The sequence below is a fragment of the Amblyraja radiata genome, chromosome 4, assembly GCF_010909765.2.
Source record: "Amblyraja radiata isolate CabotCenter1 chromosome 4, sAmbRad1.1.pri, whole genome shotgun sequence".
In the NCBI taxonomy this organism is placed as follows: domain Eukaryota; kingdom Metazoa; phylum Chordata; class Chondrichthyes; order Rajiformes; family Rajidae; genus Amblyraja; species Amblyraja radiata.
Window position 1 is genome coordinate 59,121,707 of NC_045959.1, and position 18,372 is coordinate 59,140,078.

An 18,372-nucleotide genomic window follows, 5' to 3' on the forward strand; every position below is an offset into this window, starting at 1 on the left:
ACACCCAAGCCACCATTAGCAGTAAGAGGTGCCTTTCAATTTCAAGTCAAAGCAACCAAGCCACCATTAGCAGTAAATAGTGCCTTTCAACTTCAAGCCACACCCAAGCCATCATTTGCAGTAAATAGTGCCTTTCAACTTCAAGCCAAAGCAACCAAGCCACCATTTGCAGTAATAGTGCCTTTCAACTTCATGCCACCATTTGCAGTGCCTTTCAACTTAATGCCAAAGCACCCAAGCTACAATTTGCAGTAAGTAGTACCTTTCAATTTAAAGCCAAAGCACCCAAGCCACCATTTGCAGTAAGTAGTGCCTTTCAACTTCATGCCACCATTTGCAGTAAGTAATGCCTTTCAACTGCAAGCCAAAGCACCCATGCCCCCATTTGCAGTAAGTAGTGCCTTTCAACTTCATGCCACCATTTGCAGTAAGTAGTGCCTTTCAACTTCAAGCCAATGCACCCATGCCCCCCATTTGCAGTAAGTAGTGCCTTTCAACTTCAAGCCACAATTTGCAGTAAATAGTGCCTTTCAACTTCAAGCCAATGCACCCACGTCCCCATTTGCAGTAAGTAATGCATTTTAACTTCAAGCCATTGCACCCAAGGAGCGCTAGTATGAACCATTTTAGAACCAATAGACATTTTTTTGCAAGCTTTAGAACCAATAGACATTTTTTGCAAGCTTTAGAACCAATAGTCTTTTTTTGTTGTTGCAAGCTTTAGAACCAATAGACATATTTTTTGCAAGCTTTAGAACCAATAGACATATTTTTTGCAAGCTTTAGAACCAATAGACATTTTTTGCAAGCTTTAGTACCAATAGAGACACTTTTTTGCAAGCTTTAGAACCAATAGACATTTTTTGCAAGCTTTAGAGCAAGCTTTAGAACCAATAGACACTTATTTGCAAGCTTTAGAACCAAGACACTTTTTTTTGCAAGCTTTAGAACCAATAGACATTTTTTGCAAGCTTTAGAACCAATAGAGACACTTTTTGCAAGCTTTAGATCCAATAGAGACACTTTTTGTTAGCTTTAGAACCAATAGACATTTTTTTGCAAGCTTTAGAACCATTAGACATTTCTTTTGCAAGCTTTAGAACCAATAGACATTTTTTGCAAGCTTTAGGACCAATAGAGACACATTTTGCAAGCTTTAGAACCAATAGACATTTTTTGCAAGCTTTAAAACCAATAGATATTTTTATGCAAGCTTTAGAACCAATAGACATTTTTGCAAGCTTTAGAACCAATAGACATGTTTTTGCAAACTTTAGAACCAATAGACATTTTTATGCAAGCTTTAGAACCAATAGACATTTTTGTGCAAGCTTTAGAACCAATAGACATTTTTTTGCAAGCTTTAGAACCAATAGACATGTTTTTGCAAACTTTAGAACCAAAGACATTTTTATGCAAGCTTTAGAACCAATAGACATTTTTGTGCAAGCTTTAGAACCAATAGACATTTTTTTTGCAAGCATTAGAACCAATAGACACTTATTTTTGCAAGCTTTAGAACCAATAGACACATTCTGCAAGCATTTTAGTACCATTAAGGGCACTTACATTTGAGTAGACATGTGTTCAGTGTTATTCACAGCTCAGAGAAACGTGACCCTCTGCCTTCCTCCATCTTGAAGAGACTGTGTGGCACACCACTTCCTGGTTTTATAGTCCCTCCCCCTTGCCGCCAGCGGGGGCAGCAGAGAGAATGGGGAATTTTGTAAAAACATTAATATCTCTGTCATTTTTAATCAACGGGAAAAATCCTCGGCACACTTGCGGCGGAGGGGGGCTCTGAGCAAGGTGGCCAAAAATGACGGCCGTAGGTGGCGGCGTTCTCTCGGAAATCGCAGCACAGATGGCCAAAACCGGTCAAGAACAGACTTTTAGTAATATAGATATGTTATATAAATAAATGAGTTCATTGATATTTTATTCACAGTATTAGGATTTCATACAGGGGGAGAGAGAGGTTGAAAGAAAGAAAGAAAAAGGTTGCTCAACAAATAATTAGAGGAAATCACTAGGAAGAAACTGGAGAAATATATATATATATGTGTGTGTGTATATATATATATATATATTATATATCCATCTCACACACACACACACATATATAATTAATATATATGCGTTTATATACATATAACAAACTAGAGAAATATATGCGTGTTATATATTTACATACATCCATATCACACGCACACACACGCATATATATATATATTTGTGTGTGTATCATATATATATACACACACACACACACACACACATATACATCCCCGCCCTATCCAGTCACGCATAATCCCCAACTGCGCAGGCGCGGCTAGAGAAGGGGGTGGAGAGGGTGGGGGAGGGGGTAGAGATTGTGGGGGGGGGGGCGCGGCGTCACAGGGGAAGGCTGGTTCCCGAACGCAATACTCCACCACTCACCCATAGGTCCCAATATTCACCACTAGAGAGGGAGGGAGGGGCAGAGAGGGAGGGAGGGGCAGAGAGGGAGGGAGGGGCAGAGAGGGAGGGAGGGGCAGAGAGGGAGGGAGGGGCAGAGAGGGAGGGGACACAGAGGGAGGGGGTAGAGGCAGCACCTACCCAGGTCGTAAAGCAGCAGCCTCCCCACCAGGCGCCGGGCCCGAGCGAGGCTGCGGGGGGGGGGGGGCATGTACCCGAGCGAGGCCCTCCTCTCCCCCCCCTCTCCGCCCCCTCTCCTCCTACCCCCTCTGCTCCCTCCCCCGTCTCCATCCCCCCCCTCCACCTCTCCTTTCCACTCCCTCAACCCCATCCATCCACCCCTTCTCCATCCCCCTCCCTCCACCCCCTCTTCCCCCTCTCCACCCCTCCTCTCCACCCCCCCCCCCCCCCCCACCCTCTCCCTCTCTTTCTTTCTCTGGACCCGAGCGAGGCCCGGAGCGATCTGAGGACGGTCAAAAGCAGCGGAGGGCTGGCTGATCGTGGCTTCCACGAGGGGAAGCCCACCCACCCGCGTGACAGACGATCGAGCGGGGGAGAAGGCGATGAGGTCATTCCCCCGCCGCCATGTTCCAGAACTTCAAGGAGCCCAGCGGAGCACGCAGCATGACCTGAGAACGCTAAGTGACAAATTTAAAGAAGTGAAAGTTAAGAAGCTAAGAAGTACAGAAGACAGAACAGGTGTGACGTCCCTCACAGCGCGAGCAAAGGCAGGCAGTCAGATCCATTGTGACGTCATTAGCGAGACCATCTCGTTTAGTTTCTGAGTTATTTGAGATTTGTGAACATTTTCTTAAATAACTCGAGAAATAATGCGATAAATAATGCATGAAATTTTCAGATAAGGCGACTTGATTTCACGGGATAAATCTCTACCGGAATATGTAAAAATGTTACCGTTAACACGTCGTTTCTTTGAGTAGATGTGATCGCACACAAATAAACACACACATAACACACACATCGAAAATCAGTTATATAGTTATAAGGATATATATATAATTAATATATGTGTGTTTATATATATTTATAAATATATTTGCCTTAATGGGTTATGTACATCAAGAGAAATAAGGTAAAGAGAAATGGAGCGTTGTATTATCTCTATCTTGCGTCTCACACATAAACACACATTCATATATATATATATATATGTACAATACAATACGGGTTTATTCATTTTATTTATAAAGTGCAAGTGAAATGAATATGTCAGCAGCGATACAATGAGAAAACACACAATACACAATAAAAATTTAACACAAACATCCACCACAGCATTCATCACTGTGGTGGAAGGCACAAAAATTGGCCTCCATTTCCCCCCGTGGTCGGGACCAGAGTCCAGAGCCAGTCCATAGTCGGCTCTTCCCCACCGGAGACCGCGGCTTCAGGATGGTGTAGGCCGCAGGCCGGCGGTCGAAGATTTAAAGTCCCCCCTGCTCGTAAATGTTATATTTGTGCATAGTGTGTGTTAGAGCAATACAAGGGAAACTGCAGAAAAAAAGTGGATGGGGAGGAAGGATGGGAGATATATGGGCAGAAACAGATAGATTAAGCAGGGAGGAAAACACTTAAAAAGAAAATTAACAAAATTATTCATTTTGTAGATGAGCTATATCACACACACACACACATACTATTCCCCGCAACACTGATTACACTGCGAGGGGCATAACGGAAGTTGGGTTTCACAAAATCTTGAAACCTGGATATGTGCACGATGATCATGTGTAAATCAACACTGCCACAGAGTTGGGGAAGGGGGGATCTACCTGTACTAGATATTCCTGCAGAATGAGATGTGTGTGAATTTGTTTCACATGCTATAAATTCCAATTTATTAAAGATGTTCATTCATTTTTGTCTATAAAGATTACTGGGTTTTTATGATTTTCAATAAATTACCGAGATCCTTTCAAACAATGATTTGTGAATATAAAGTAATTTCTCTGGCAATAGTTAAGCCCATAGACAGAACACCATTTTCATTCTTCAGAAAACCCTTTTTTTCCCTCAAATAGTAATCTTAGTTTGATACAAATATATAATGTAATACATTTTATGTGTTCATGATTTTTCGAGTCCTTTTGAAGTGTAATTTCCTATCTAAAAATCCCATTGTTGGAGCTCATCTTCATAAGAACGGTAGCAGTTTAAACAGATCACCACCATTTCTCAATGCATTAAGAAATGTGGGATTATGTAAAACATTTCACAACCTCACGACATTCCAAAATCCTTTACTGGCATTGATATATTTCAGCAACTTGGCCACTATATGACATTGGACTAGATATCTCTTCAATGAACACATAGCAACAATTTACAAACAGTATCTTGTTAAATGACTGGTTAATCTGGAGATTTTCTTTAATAATTTGTTTGTTATATTAAATCACCGACAAAGTCAGACTACTCCAATAGTGCATTAATTTTTTTTAAAATTGGTAAATTAATAACATTTTATTTTTTAAAGTTCCAATTATTCGCCCTTTGATCCCTTTTTATGCTTCTGTTTTTTGATGCTGGAATATGACACCATGAATATAGGCAATTTCCTAATATCATAAATATGGGGAGCTTCATGTGCAGGTTTAGCATTTCAGGGAATTACTTGCGAGCTGAAAGCATTGTAATCCAATTCAATCAGCTCATTTGGTGTGTTTGTATAGCTCTTCGGCAGGCATGAGAACTCTGGCTAAAATTACTATACGAGTTTACTCTTAAATTGTAGCGCTCAAGCTGATATCTGATTGCAGGCACATATTTACTGCTTTATTTGGTTATATATTTACATATTAGGGTAAGAGCTAAATTTAAAAATACACTCTTCACTGTCATTTTTTGTGAGCACAGAGAAATTTAAAAAAAGGAAGTGCTGGAAATATTCAGTTGGGTAGCATCATGACTAGAAATGTGTAGGAAGGAATTGCAGATACTGAAGATAGACACAAAATGCTGGAGTAAGTCAAAAGGTGATCAGTGATAGGAGCAGAATTAGGCCTTTTGGCTACTCCGCCGTTCATTCATGGGTAATCTATCTCTCCCTCCTAGCCTCATTCTCCTGCCTTCTCCCCATAACCCCTGACACCCGTACCAATTAAGAATCTATCTATCTCTGCCTTAAAGCTATCCATTGACTTGGCCTCCACGGCCTTCTGTGGCAAAGAATTCCACAGATTCACCACCCTCTGAGTAAATAAATTTCCCCGCATCTCCTTCCTAAAGGAACGTCCTTTAATTCTGAGGCTATGACGTCTAGTGCTAGACTCTTCCACTAGAGGAAACATCCTCTCCGCATCCACTCTATTCAAATCTTTCACTATTCGGTACGTTTCAATGCAGTTCCCCTGATTCTTCTAAACTCCACGCCAGTGCCGTCAAACTCAGTGGGCCAGACAGCATCTCTGGAGAAAAGGAATAGGCGACGTTTCGGGTCGAGACCCTTCTTCAGACTCGACCCAAAATGTCACCTATTCTTTTTCTTCAGAAATCATGACATGAAAATTTGACTGGATGAATATCAAAACTGGATGAATTCATTATTCTTACGGCAGTGCTCTTTGAGCTTGCATTTAGTTTCATTGGAACAGTGAAGGGGGCTAAAGAGGATAGTGTGAAAGGAATGGAGAATTAAAATACCAGGCAAATCAAAGTTCAGGGTTACTCTTGCAAATTAAACAGGCATGCTCTACAAAGTGTCAACCAATTCAATGATCAGTCTGAAGAAGGGGCTCAACGAAACGTCACCCATTCCTTCTCTCCATAGATGCTGCCTCACCCGCTAAGTTTCTCAAGCATTTTGTGTTTACCTACAACCAATTCAACATTGGGTTTCCTCTTGTAGAGGAGATCACTTTGTGAGCAAGGAATGTTATGCTAAGTTTAAAAAAGTACGTCACTATTTCACCTTCAAGGAATATTTGGGCCCATGAATGATGGAAAGAGGAAATAAAGGGGCATTTGTTACAGCTTGGACAAGCTTTGGACAGTATTTTTGACTCTTGCCAGTCATGGATGCTTGTGGTCATAAACATACAATCCTAAAGAAAAATATTCAATAAATAAAACAGAATTTGAGAAAATGAAATGTAATCTAGAAGTGCTTTTTACTTCTCATATGTTTCTAGTATTAATGCATGACCACAGTTATATATCCTAATCATTGCCATTGTATTACTTTAAATGTTATAGATATAAGCAAAGCTCTCATTGTAACTGAGATTGGATCAAATCGCACGCCGGAAATTGTAAAGACAGTACTTTCAAATATGGAAAAACTTATTTCTATTCCAAGCCATGGGTAGGTATCTTTCACAAGGTAAATAGGAAACGGATTTGCTATTCATTATGATTATACTTCTTTATAATGGCTAGCCTGTATCATTTCCTTGATAAAAACATGCTTTGAGGAGTAGTACCACTTTTCAAGACGCGCCCTAACTAATGGGCTCTTGTTTTGAATTGCTTTTCCAGCATCAAATCCAATCGTTTGTGCATGGGTTTAAAGATAATAGAGTGGAGAGAATTAATACTTCAGGGAAAAAATAAGAACATGACATCCATCTTTCAGTATCTGAGAGGAATGTTAGCTGGTCTATACATTTGATTCCCAGTAAATGAACTGAGTAGAATGCAAAACATTAACAGGGGATTTTCCAAGTGCAATTGACTGCTGAGATTCACAGTTCTACATTTATCTTAGTTATTTATATATCTGTAAAGAAGATTTAAAAAAAAGGTTGCAGGTACTATCGCAACGTTTAAGAAACTTTTAGACAGGTACATGGATAGGGTGGGTTTAGAGGGACATGTTAGACAGTATGGGCAAGTTGGGCCGAAGGGCCTGTTTCCATGCTGTATGGCTATGAAAGCCTAATGGCCTTGATCTTGATCTTGTTGATCAACAAGCCTTTGCATGATGTAATGGAGTCTTGAAAGCAAACCCCAATTTCAACAACTCAGAACTTTACGCCCTCTCAACATTCATATGTATTTCAATGCTTCTGGAAGTTCCCAAAGTTCTAAAGGTTTTTTTTTTAATTGACAATGAAATTTTTTTTAAATAATGTCACCAAAAAAACTAAAATTAATTAATCTATACACTAAAATATCTTTCTCGAATCCAAAAAATCTTCCATTCAACTGATTGAGTGTGCAAATTTTATGATGGTGTTTCACGGTTGAATTCCGTACAGCATTTGTTGCTGCAGGGCAGTGATGGATTTACTGCCAATTTTATGTGGAACTGTAATAAATTACTGGTCTTGGTGATGAACTGTATTGAAAGCCAGTGTCGCTGGAGAAATTTTAGCTAGTGGTATGTAAACTGTTTACGTTAAATCAAGCTTTAAAATATTTTGTGAATGTGTTTCAGAGTTCGAGCTCTAGGATCTGCAGCTATAAACATGTGCATGGTGGCAACTGGTGGTGCAGATGCCTACTATGAAATGGGTATTCACTGCTGGGATGTGGCAGCGGGCGCACTCATTGTCACAGAGGCTGGCGGCATTGTGCTGGATATATCAGGTAGCATTGAATGGAACGTTTTGTAAATGGAGTATTATTAACGTATTTTCAGATCATAATTTTCCTAGTAAAATGATGTCTTTACTGGAGTGGATTTAGAATATTCTTCTGTGTGCGATTATCTCCACATTCCCAAATTACTATCTTTTGGATCTCCAATCTTAATCAATATGTTATTATTTGACAACATCACTCTCTATTCTGCCTGCCACCTTTCTCAATGTGTCTACTCTAACTACAGTGCATTCAGAAAGTATTCAGCCCCTTTCACTTTTTCCACATTTTGTTACGTTACAGCTTTATTTTAAAATGGATTAAATTCTTTTTTTTTACCACCAATTTACACACAATACCCCAGAATGAAGAAGCGAAAACAGGTGTTTAGATATTTTTGCAACGTAATTAAAAATAAATAACTGAAATATCACATTTATATAAGTATTCAGACCCTTTACTCAGTACTTTGTTAAGGCACCTTTGGCAGCGATTACAGCCTCAAGTCTTCTTGGGTATGACGCTACAAGCTTGGCACACCTGTATTTCTCCCATTTTACTTCGGAGTCACGTGAGTGACTACGTGAAGAACCCCGCCAGGACGCATGCGTGTCATATCGCTTTCACGCTTGCGAAACGACAGGCGGGGTGGAGCGTTCCCCCGCAGCGGTAAGTTTGAAACCGCGACCTGCAGGTAAGTGATTTACTCTGCGGTAGTTTTTGTCCCCGCGCTGTTTTTACACAGGGGGGGAAGCTGGACAAAATAGTGTCCACAAGTGCTGCGAGTGAAGCTGGCTGGGGAGGACCGCGAAGTTGCGGGAGCCAGCAGCAGCTGAAGGCACAAGCCCCGTAAGTGGGATCAGCTGTGCCGACTTTTGGTCCCGCGCCGGCCAGAACACCACGGCCGGGCGGGAGACTATTCAGAATGGGGCTGTCGACTTTTGACAAGTCGAAAACGGCAGGAGGCGGGGTGGAACGACGTTCCCCCGTAGCGACAATTTAAACCAGGACCTGCAGGTAAGAGCTGCGGTCTTTTTGTGTTTTCCCATGCTGATTACAGGTGGAGAAACCAATGGGAAACAAAGAAGAAAAGGGCTGCGACAAAGCTGGTGAGGGAGGACCGCGGAGCAGCGGGCAGCCAGCAGCAGCCAGCGGCTCTTGGATCGCCGATAGTGGGATCAGCTGTGCCCGATGTCGCCACCGCACCGGCCAGATCCACGCGGCCGGGCGGTAAGGCTAGACACAAAACAAACAAGGTCGTGGACTCAGAGGAGTCCGACTTTGAACGACCGCGGGCGGCCAGCGACCGAGAGCGCTGGAGCCGGATGGAGCGGTGTATGGAGCATTTGCTCCAATGTGACAGACTCCGGGAGATGGAGTCGGGTCACTGTGGGCCCTATGATAAACCCACAGCAGTACCTCTTGAAGGGCTGCACAGTGCTTCTACCTAATCAGAGGGGAGCACTGCAGGTCAGTTCTGGGCTGACCTGGAAGAGGGGTCCGCAGAAGGAAAGACAAGTGTGCAAGGGGTGCAGGAACGAGAGAACCCTGGGACTAATAAAAGGGACTCCAACAAAAACCCACTACAGCCAAAGACAGCACCCCTAAACACCCACCAGCAGAACTGGTGAAAGCTCGAAGTCCCGGTACTCAAAACATGAGTCTTTTTTGGGCCATGGCCCAGGCCGGTCTTCTTGGAAGATGCGGGGACCTCCAACGCCAACCAAACCGAAAATCCAGACACCAGCGCAACAACAGCAGCGAAGAACCTACAAAAAGAAGTAAACCTGCCACTGGTAACTATGGAGGTAGGTGGGTCTGGTTCCCTACAAAATACAGGGAGCATGGAGGTTGGGGGGAGATTACACTCTTTTCTGAATGCATGGAGCATGTTAACAACCGATACTTACATCTTAAGCAGTATCCAGGGATATACAATAGAGTTTATACACAAGTACAGCCCTCCAGTTCAACATATACCGAACCGAATGTTCGTGCTTTCTGATAAAGAAAAATCAAAAGCGCAAGCTGAACTGGAGCGGCTTTACGTAAAAGGTGTAATTGAGAAAACTCAACACGAACCATTAGAATTCGTGTCCAATATATTTACCAAAAACAAAAAAGATAGTGGTTGTCGCATCATCATAGATCTGACAAAATTGAATACATTTGTACAATATATTCACTTCAAAATGGAAACCTTTGTTACTGCTAAACAATTAATTTCCAAAGGTTACTTCATGGCCAGCATCGATTTAAAAGATGCTTACTATTCAGTGCCTATACGAGGTGACCACAGATGTTACTTAAAATTCAACTGGATGGGACAACACTGGCAGTATAAAGCACTGCCAAATGAGTTATCATCAGCCCCCAGGCTGTTCACAAAAATGTTGAAACCAGCCCTAGCGTTTCTACGGAAACGTAAACACATGGTCATGGCATATTTAGATGACATACTCATTGTGGGCAAAACTTTGGAATTGGCCAAACAAACTGTAACAGCCACAAAACAGTTATTTGAAAAACTGGAATTTATTATCCATCCAGTTAAATCTAAACTAAAGCCTTCCACTACTATGGACTATTTGGGGTTCACCATTGACTCAGTTCACATGTCGGTGACTCTGCCTAAGGGAAAGGCTAGAGATTTAATAGAGGCTTGCAATAACCTCATTGACATCAGTAAACCATCCATCAGATTGGTAGCAAAAGTAATTGGCAAAATGGTGGCTGCCTTTCCAGCCACACAATTTGGACCTCTACATTACCAAAACTTACAGAGAGCAAAAATACAAGCACTCAAAATTAATGCAGGTCACTTTGACAGACCTATGAAACTACCAATCAAAGCTAAAATGGAACTAAAATGGTGGATAGATAACATCTGGCTTTGTTCCAATCCAATCATTGTCAGTAACCCTTCCATGGTACTACAAACTGATGCCAGTGCACTTGGGTGGGGAGCCACCAATACCATCACCAGCTGTGGAGGTAGATGGACTGCTCAGGAGGCATCATTATTACGCACATTGGGCATAAACTACCTGGAAATGCAGGGTGCATTCCATGGCCTAAAGTCATATTGTACTGGGTCATATCACCAGCATGTTAGACTACAGATAGACAATACCACCGTGGTAGCATACATTAACCACATGGGTGGAAACAAATCGACATCATGTGACAATCTGGCTAATACAATTTGGCAATGGTGTATCCAGAGAGATATTTGGATATCAGCCACTTACCTACCAGGAAGACTAAATTTAGTGGCAGACACCAGGTCACGCAAATTTAATGAAAACGAATGTTGAATAAAAAAAATATTTGCTGATATTACAGCAAATTATGGAACACCAGATATCGATCTATTCGCATCCAGACTTAACCACCAGTTATCAAATTATGTTTCATGGGAACCAGACCCTGGGGCAGCGGCGACAGATGCATTTTCGCTGCATTGGGGGGAAATTGTTTATTTACGCATTCCCTCCTTTCTGCCTCATCAGTCGGGTATTAAGGAAAATACAACAAGACTCTGCGTCTGGTATTTTGGTAGTACCCGATTGGCCTACTCAACCATGGTTCCCAGTGGTATTGAACATGGTATTAGAACCATGTATCACCATCCCACATAGACCAGATTTATTGCTACATCCCGTAACAAGGGATAGCCACCCATGCCATAAACATTTGAACGTATTAATTTGTAGAGTTTAAAAACACCTCCTACTACAACTGGGACTGACGGACCGAACAGTGAACATGATCTCGGCGGCCAAAAGACAGTCAACCAAAAAACAGTATCTGGTCTATATCAGGAAGTGGGAGATGTACTGCCATAAAAACAACATCACCTACAGAGACATGAACATCCCGTCTGTTCTGGAATATCTGGCAGGCCTCCACTATGATGAGGGGCTCAGTTACATTGCCATCAACTGCGCCAGAAGTGCCCTATCGACTTACCTATGGCAGGGGACAGAGCGTTACTCTGTTGGGACTCACCCACTGGTAACAAAACTTATGAGGGGAATTTTTAATACTAATCCCCCAAGAACCAGGTACTCCCAAATATGGGATGTAAGAATTGTCCTGAAGATGCTCAGGAATTGGTCTCCAGCAACAGCTCTGCCCCTACACAGACTGACATTAAAAACAGTCATGCTAATGGCATTGGTCATGGCACAGAGGGTACAGTCACTGCATAAACTAAGACTGGACAACATGACTTCCTCAACAGAAAATATTACGTTTCATATCTATGAGATAGTAAAGCAGAACAGACAGGGATCAGCAGGCCTCAATATACAATTTAGGTCATACCCAACAGATGACCGTCTCTGTATAGTAAGACATCTGTCGTTATACATGGAGAAAACGAAAATCCTAAGAGGCAATGAGAAGGCACTTTTGGTCAGCCACAAGCAACCACACAAAAGAGTGACGGTCCAGACCATCTCAAGATGGCTGAAACAGGTGCTAACACAGGCTGGGGTAGATACTAATATTTTTAAATCTCATTCCACCAGGGCTGCAACTACATTGGATGTACCAATGGACCAAATCCTCAAGGCAGCAGGATGGTCTGGGGAAAAAACATTCCAATTATTTTACAACAAACCAGTAATGAAACCTGGAACGTTTGCAGAAACAATTTTAAGTTCTGTAAATTAATTTAAACCCATAAAAAGGGGTTATAATTTTGTGTTAATAAATTTTATGAGTTCAATGTCGAATTCATGTCCAAATTATGTTAACACAATTCCTCCTACAGTCATCAAGGCAGACGTGATGCATGGACTCGTTTCCACAGCATGAAATCACAGAGCTTTAAAATCTTCACGTAGTCACTCACGTGACTCCGAAGTAAAATAGTAAGATTAAACGAGAACTTACCAGTTTGAAGTTTGATCTGTATTTTATGAGGAGTTACGATGAGGGATTACGTGCCCTCCGCTCCCACCCTTGATCATATACTTAACTGGTATCTCTTCTCTAATCTTACTATGTTTAGTCATTACAGTTATCTGTGATTTCACACCGCTGCTTTGAAGAATGACACGCATGCGTCCTGGCGGGGTTCTTCACGTAATCCCTCATTGTAACTCCTCATAAAATACAGATCAAACTTCAAACTGGTAAGTTCTCGTTTAATCTTACTATTCTTCTCTACAGATCCTCTCAAGGTCTGTCAGATTGGATGGGGAGCGTCGATGCAAAGCTATTTTCAGGTTCCTCTAGAGATGTTCGATCAGGTTCAAGTCCGGGCTCTGGCTGTGCCGCTCAAGGACATTCACTAACTTGTCACGAAGCCACTCCTGCGTTGTCTTGGCTGTGTGCTTAGCGTCGTTGTCCTGTTGGAAGTTGAGCCCCCGCCTCAGTATGAGGTCCAGAACGCTCTGGAGCAGGTTTTTATCAAGGATCTCTCTGTACTTTGCTCCGTTCATCTTTCCCTCAATCCGGACTACTCTCCCAGTTCCTACCGCTGAAAAGCATCCCCACAGCATGATGCTGCCACCACCATGCTTCACCATAGGTATGGTATTGGCCAGGTGATGAGTGGTGCTTGGTTGGCATTCAGGCCAAAAAGTTCAATCTTGGTTTAATCAGACCAGAAAATCTTGTTTCTCAAGGTCTGAGAGTACTTCAGGTTCCTTTTGGCAAACTCCAAGCGGGCTTTCATGTGCCTTTTACTGAGGATTGGCTTCTGTCTGGCCACTCTATCACAAAGGCCTGATTGGTGGAGTGCTGCAGATATAGTTGTCCTTTTGGAAGGTTTTCCCATCTCTACAGAGAAACTATGGAGCTCTGTCAGAGTGACCATCGGGTTATTGGTCATCTCCCTGACCAAGGCCCTTCTCCCCCGATTGCTCAGTTTGGCCAGGCGGCCAGCTCTATGAAGGTGGTTCCAAAGTTCTTCCATTTAAGAATGACGGAGGCCACTGTGCTTTTCGGGACCTGCAATGCTGCAGAAATTGTTTTCCCAGATCTGTGCCTTGACACAATTCTGTCTCGGTGTTCTACGGACAATTCCTTCGTCTTCATGGCTTGGTTTTTACTCCGACATGCATTATCAACTGTGGGACCTTATATAGACAGGTGTGTGCTTTTCCAAATCATGTCCAATCAATTTAATTTACCACTGGTGGACTCCAATCAAGTTGTAGAAACATCTCAAGGATAATCAATGGAAACAGGATGAACACCTCTTTTCATTATTTATTATGGTGATGATTTTTTATATTGATGATAAAAAATGTTTAATCCATTTTAGAATAAGGCAGTAAGGTAACAAAATGTGAAAAAAGTGAAGGGGTCTGAATACATTCTGAATGCACTGTATGTTCAATACCTGATAATCTGCAATGTCTCACAGTTAAACTATGGAGAAACTGAACATTATTTGCTAGGGAGGGGTGAGAAAATGATAAAAATAGGAAGATTTTTCTTCAGAACTTACAACCAGGGTATGAAATCTTTAACCAGAAACATAACTCTATTTCTATTTCCAAAGATGTTCCCTGACCTGCTGAATATTTTTATTTCAGCACTCCAACCCATGTAGTTTTTTGTTTCCTTTTCAATTGTCTATTCCAAGGCTGTCTTGGTTGGTCTGCCTTGCGCACCAAATACCACCTCATCCAAGTTCCTGCTTCCCATGTTCTACTCCATTCCATGCCCTATTTATTCATTGGCCCTGCTCTATTCTGTATGAGGGACCTTCAATGAGGTTCCCCCTTATTCTTCTAAACTCCAGCGAATATAGGCCCAGTGCCATCAAACGCTCTGCAATGGTTGTTCCAGCTCTTCTATACCTCAAGTTTAAATTTCGAATCCACGTGTTTAAATATCTTAGATAAACATAAATTTCTGGAATAAATGAGTGGGTTTGACTCCATCCCAGGAGAACGTGGATAGGTGATTTTTTGAGTCATAAGCCTTCTTTAGACTGATTATAGGGGGGGCAGGAAAGAAAGCCGGGATAGCAAAGGGGCCGGACAGAGTATGGGCAGTAATAGGCAAACACAGGCAAGGGGGTTATTTGATAGGCAGAGTGATGGACAAAGGCCAGTGCTGAAAAAAACATGTATGAGCCCGAGAGGACAAAGAGTTGTGAATGTTAAGCTCGGGGATAAAATGAGCGAATTGCCTATCCATTTTAAATGGTACAAGTGGTGGTGGGGGGGGGGGGGGGGGGGGGGGGCGCGGGAGCTAGGTGTGAGGTCAGTCTCGTTCTGGGAAGGGGGGAGATATTTAAATATCTTGAGTAGGAAGGAACTGCAGATGCAGGTTTATACCAAAGATCCTATAGCAAGCAAGATAGATCACTCGACGGAAAAGACGTAGTACGGTCATGGGCAGATTCATGGGTAATTTTCGGCCCTATTTTTGTAACCGGCTTCCGTCTCTGCAGCAAAGATCCCATTGCGGAGCAAAGATTTTAGTACGGAGACGGAAGCCGGTTACGGAAACATCCTTGTAAAAATAAAAGTTATTTGGGAAAAATCTTCTCATTTTCAGAATTATAATTTATTAACACAACCTGTTGCCCCGCATCGTTGATTGCACTGCGAGTCGGGTCGGGTCGGGTTACTGAAATGGATGAAAAAAAGGCCCACGTTCCGCCCCGTTGCATACTGCCTGTCAGCCCATTGCATTTAGCAGGAGTGGTCTATCTTGCTTGCTATAGGATCTTTGGTTTATACCGAAGATAGACATAAAATGCTGGAGTAACTGCGGGACAAGCAGCATCTCGAGAGATGGAATGGGTGTTGTTTCGGATCGAGACCCTCGTCACCCATTCCTTCTATGCAGAGATGCTGCCTGTCCCGCTGAGTTACTCCAGCATTTTGTATTTAAATATCTTCATGGTTTCAACGTCCTCACTAAATACTTTCAATTGAACATCACCTCTATTCCATATTTCTGATGCTGGTTCAGCCTCGTCCCTTTGTCCCACAATTTGCTTCCATGTTCTCAGCATTGGAGTCCCACCCTCTGAGATTCCTTTCCATGCTGTCGTCTCCTGTTCAAATTTTTTATTAGAACAGGTGTCAATGGTTATGGGGAGAAGGCAGAATCAGCCGTGGGATTAGGAGGCCATGATTGAATGGCGGGGTAGACTCGATGGGCCAAATGGCATAATTCTACTCTTATAACTTGTGAAAACACTCGAAAAATTAACCTCTGTACATGTTTCAGGTTACTTCTAATAAATGACTCGTCTCGGCATTTGTGTTGCAAAGGTTTGTATGCAATGTCTGGTGATGTTTTATCTTGAAGGTATCAATTGTATGTTGTTGCTAGTTTAACAAATTCAGCAAAATATGACAATTCAGGTACATCAACATGGTATGAGATTTATTGTCTGATAGGTTTACACACTGTGTGTAGAATTAAGACTAAATAAAAGTACTCAGTCTGACGAAGGGTCTCGACCCAAAACGTCACCTATTCCTTTACCCCAGAGATGCTGCCTAACCTGTTAATTCACTCCAGCAATTTGTGTCTATTTTGTGTGTCAGGTAACATCTGTGCTTTTTCCATAGATGCTCTCTAACCCGCTGAGCATTTCCATCCTACACCATTTTCATATTGGATTTGTAGCCTGTTCTTGCTTATAAAACTAATATTTATTTCCTTTACAGTGTAAAGGTTGACGGAAATAATGCTGTAAAGTATAAGTAATTATCGGAATATCCCTTCCGTTGCCATTAACACTCTTTCATTTCTTCTTTAGGAGGCACATTTGACCTGATGTCGCGCCGTGTCATCGCTGCAAGTAGCAAAGCAATTGCAAAAAGAATTGCACAAGAAGTTCAGATAATCCCACATCAGAGGGATGATCAGGAATAGTGAGAATAAAATGTATTTCTCAAGAGTATTAATCGAGTTTAAATAGATCTTCATTGTTTGCATATGTACTCAGAATGTATCTGAACCCAATAAGTGAAAATGCGGCCAGGTTCAGTATCTGATGTGAATTGTGCTTGTATCAAAATATCATTAAATATTATAAATTTTATCAGTATTTTACTATATAAAATACTACTCCTGCTGAAACTGATGGATTGAAGTAATATAATCAAAATTTGGTCCGTAACTACCGGTTGCTGTACAGGAATTTTTTTAATAGCTGAATGGTGTAAAAAAACACACTTATTTTTGGATATTTAATGTGTAGAAATAAGTATATAAAATTAATGTGAAATGTAGTCTTGAGTCAATATGAACACAAACATTATGTAATAATAAAAATTAATGCAAGGTGAAAATCACTTGGTATTTTTTATCAGATAACATCAGTTTGTAAACCTGGGAATTAATTAAAAAAAACTAATTTCTCAATAATTCTATCAACTCTAGCTTGCAGGACATTTTTGCAATCTCAGCTCCTTGATCTTGAGATCTGATGCCATAATTGATCTAATACTTTGTTCAACTTTATTTAATATTTAATTTTCTTCCTGAGCAACTTTGAAATGATACCCATTTGTGAGACACTCTAGGCCAATAGATAGGAGTTTAGAAGGATGAGGGGCGAACTCATTGAAACTTACTGAATAGTAAAATGCCTGGATAAAATGGATGTGGAGATGATGTTTCTACTAGTGCGAGAGTCTTGGACCAGAATACAAAGACTACCTTTAAGAAGGAGGTAAGGGATTTCTTTAGTCACAGGGTGGTGAATCTGTGGAATTCATTGCTACAGAAGGTTGTGGAAGCCACATCATTGGATATTTGTTTGGCAGAGATTGATAGATTCTTGATAAGTAACAGTGCCCAGGGTTATGGAGAGAAGGCAGAATGGGGTTGAGAGGGAAAGGTAGACCAACCATGATTAAATGGCAAAGTAGACTTGATCATCCAAATGGCCTAATTCTGCTCCGATCACATGAACTTTTGACAATTTTTAAAATTAGGTAAATCACATGTATAAAGGTGGTTTTCTGTTGCTTACACATGAAAGGGATTATCTAGGTGGGAAAGTACTCAACTTTTAAGAATTATTGGACGTGCTATGACTATTCACTTGTAAATAATGGACACTAGTGCAACATGTACCAAGCCAGATTAACAGATGATGCATACACTTTAGTTCAGGCCATGGTATTCCTCAAAGATATGGTCTAGAATTAAGAATAGAGCTACCAAAGACTAATTCAAATCAAAAACACAATTCCCAAAGGTCCAGTGGTACTTTATTAAAAACATACACACAAATTCAGTACCATCTGATTGAAGAGCAGCACAGCTGCTTATTTTGTAGTGTTTGGTTTTATTAATTGATACAACACAGAAATGGAAGTTTATCTTCAGTCCTCTGCCAGGGTTAACTCCTGCTCATGTCTGGAATGAATTCTG

The 18,372-nt window shown here is 41.4% G+C and overlaps 1 protein-coding gene across 1 annotated transcript in view; it reads left to right on the plus strand.

Moving 5' to 3' along the window:
- impa1 (inositol monophosphatase 1) overlaps positions 1-17,282 on the plus strand; it is a 30,836-nt gene extending 13,554 nt beyond the window's left edge. Inside the window, exons 7-9 of the mRNA XM_033019578.1 lie at positions 6,673-6,781; positions 7,856-8,007; positions 16,748-17,282. Of these exons, the coding sequence (XP_032875469.1) occupies positions 6,673-6,781; positions 7,856-8,007; positions 16,748-16,863 (377 nt within the window). The 3' untranslated portion in view covers positions 16,864-17,282. The remainder of the gene's footprint in view (positions 1-6,672; positions 6,782-7,855; positions 8,008-16,747) is intronic.
- Positions 17,283-18,372: the final 1,090 nt, after the last annotated feature.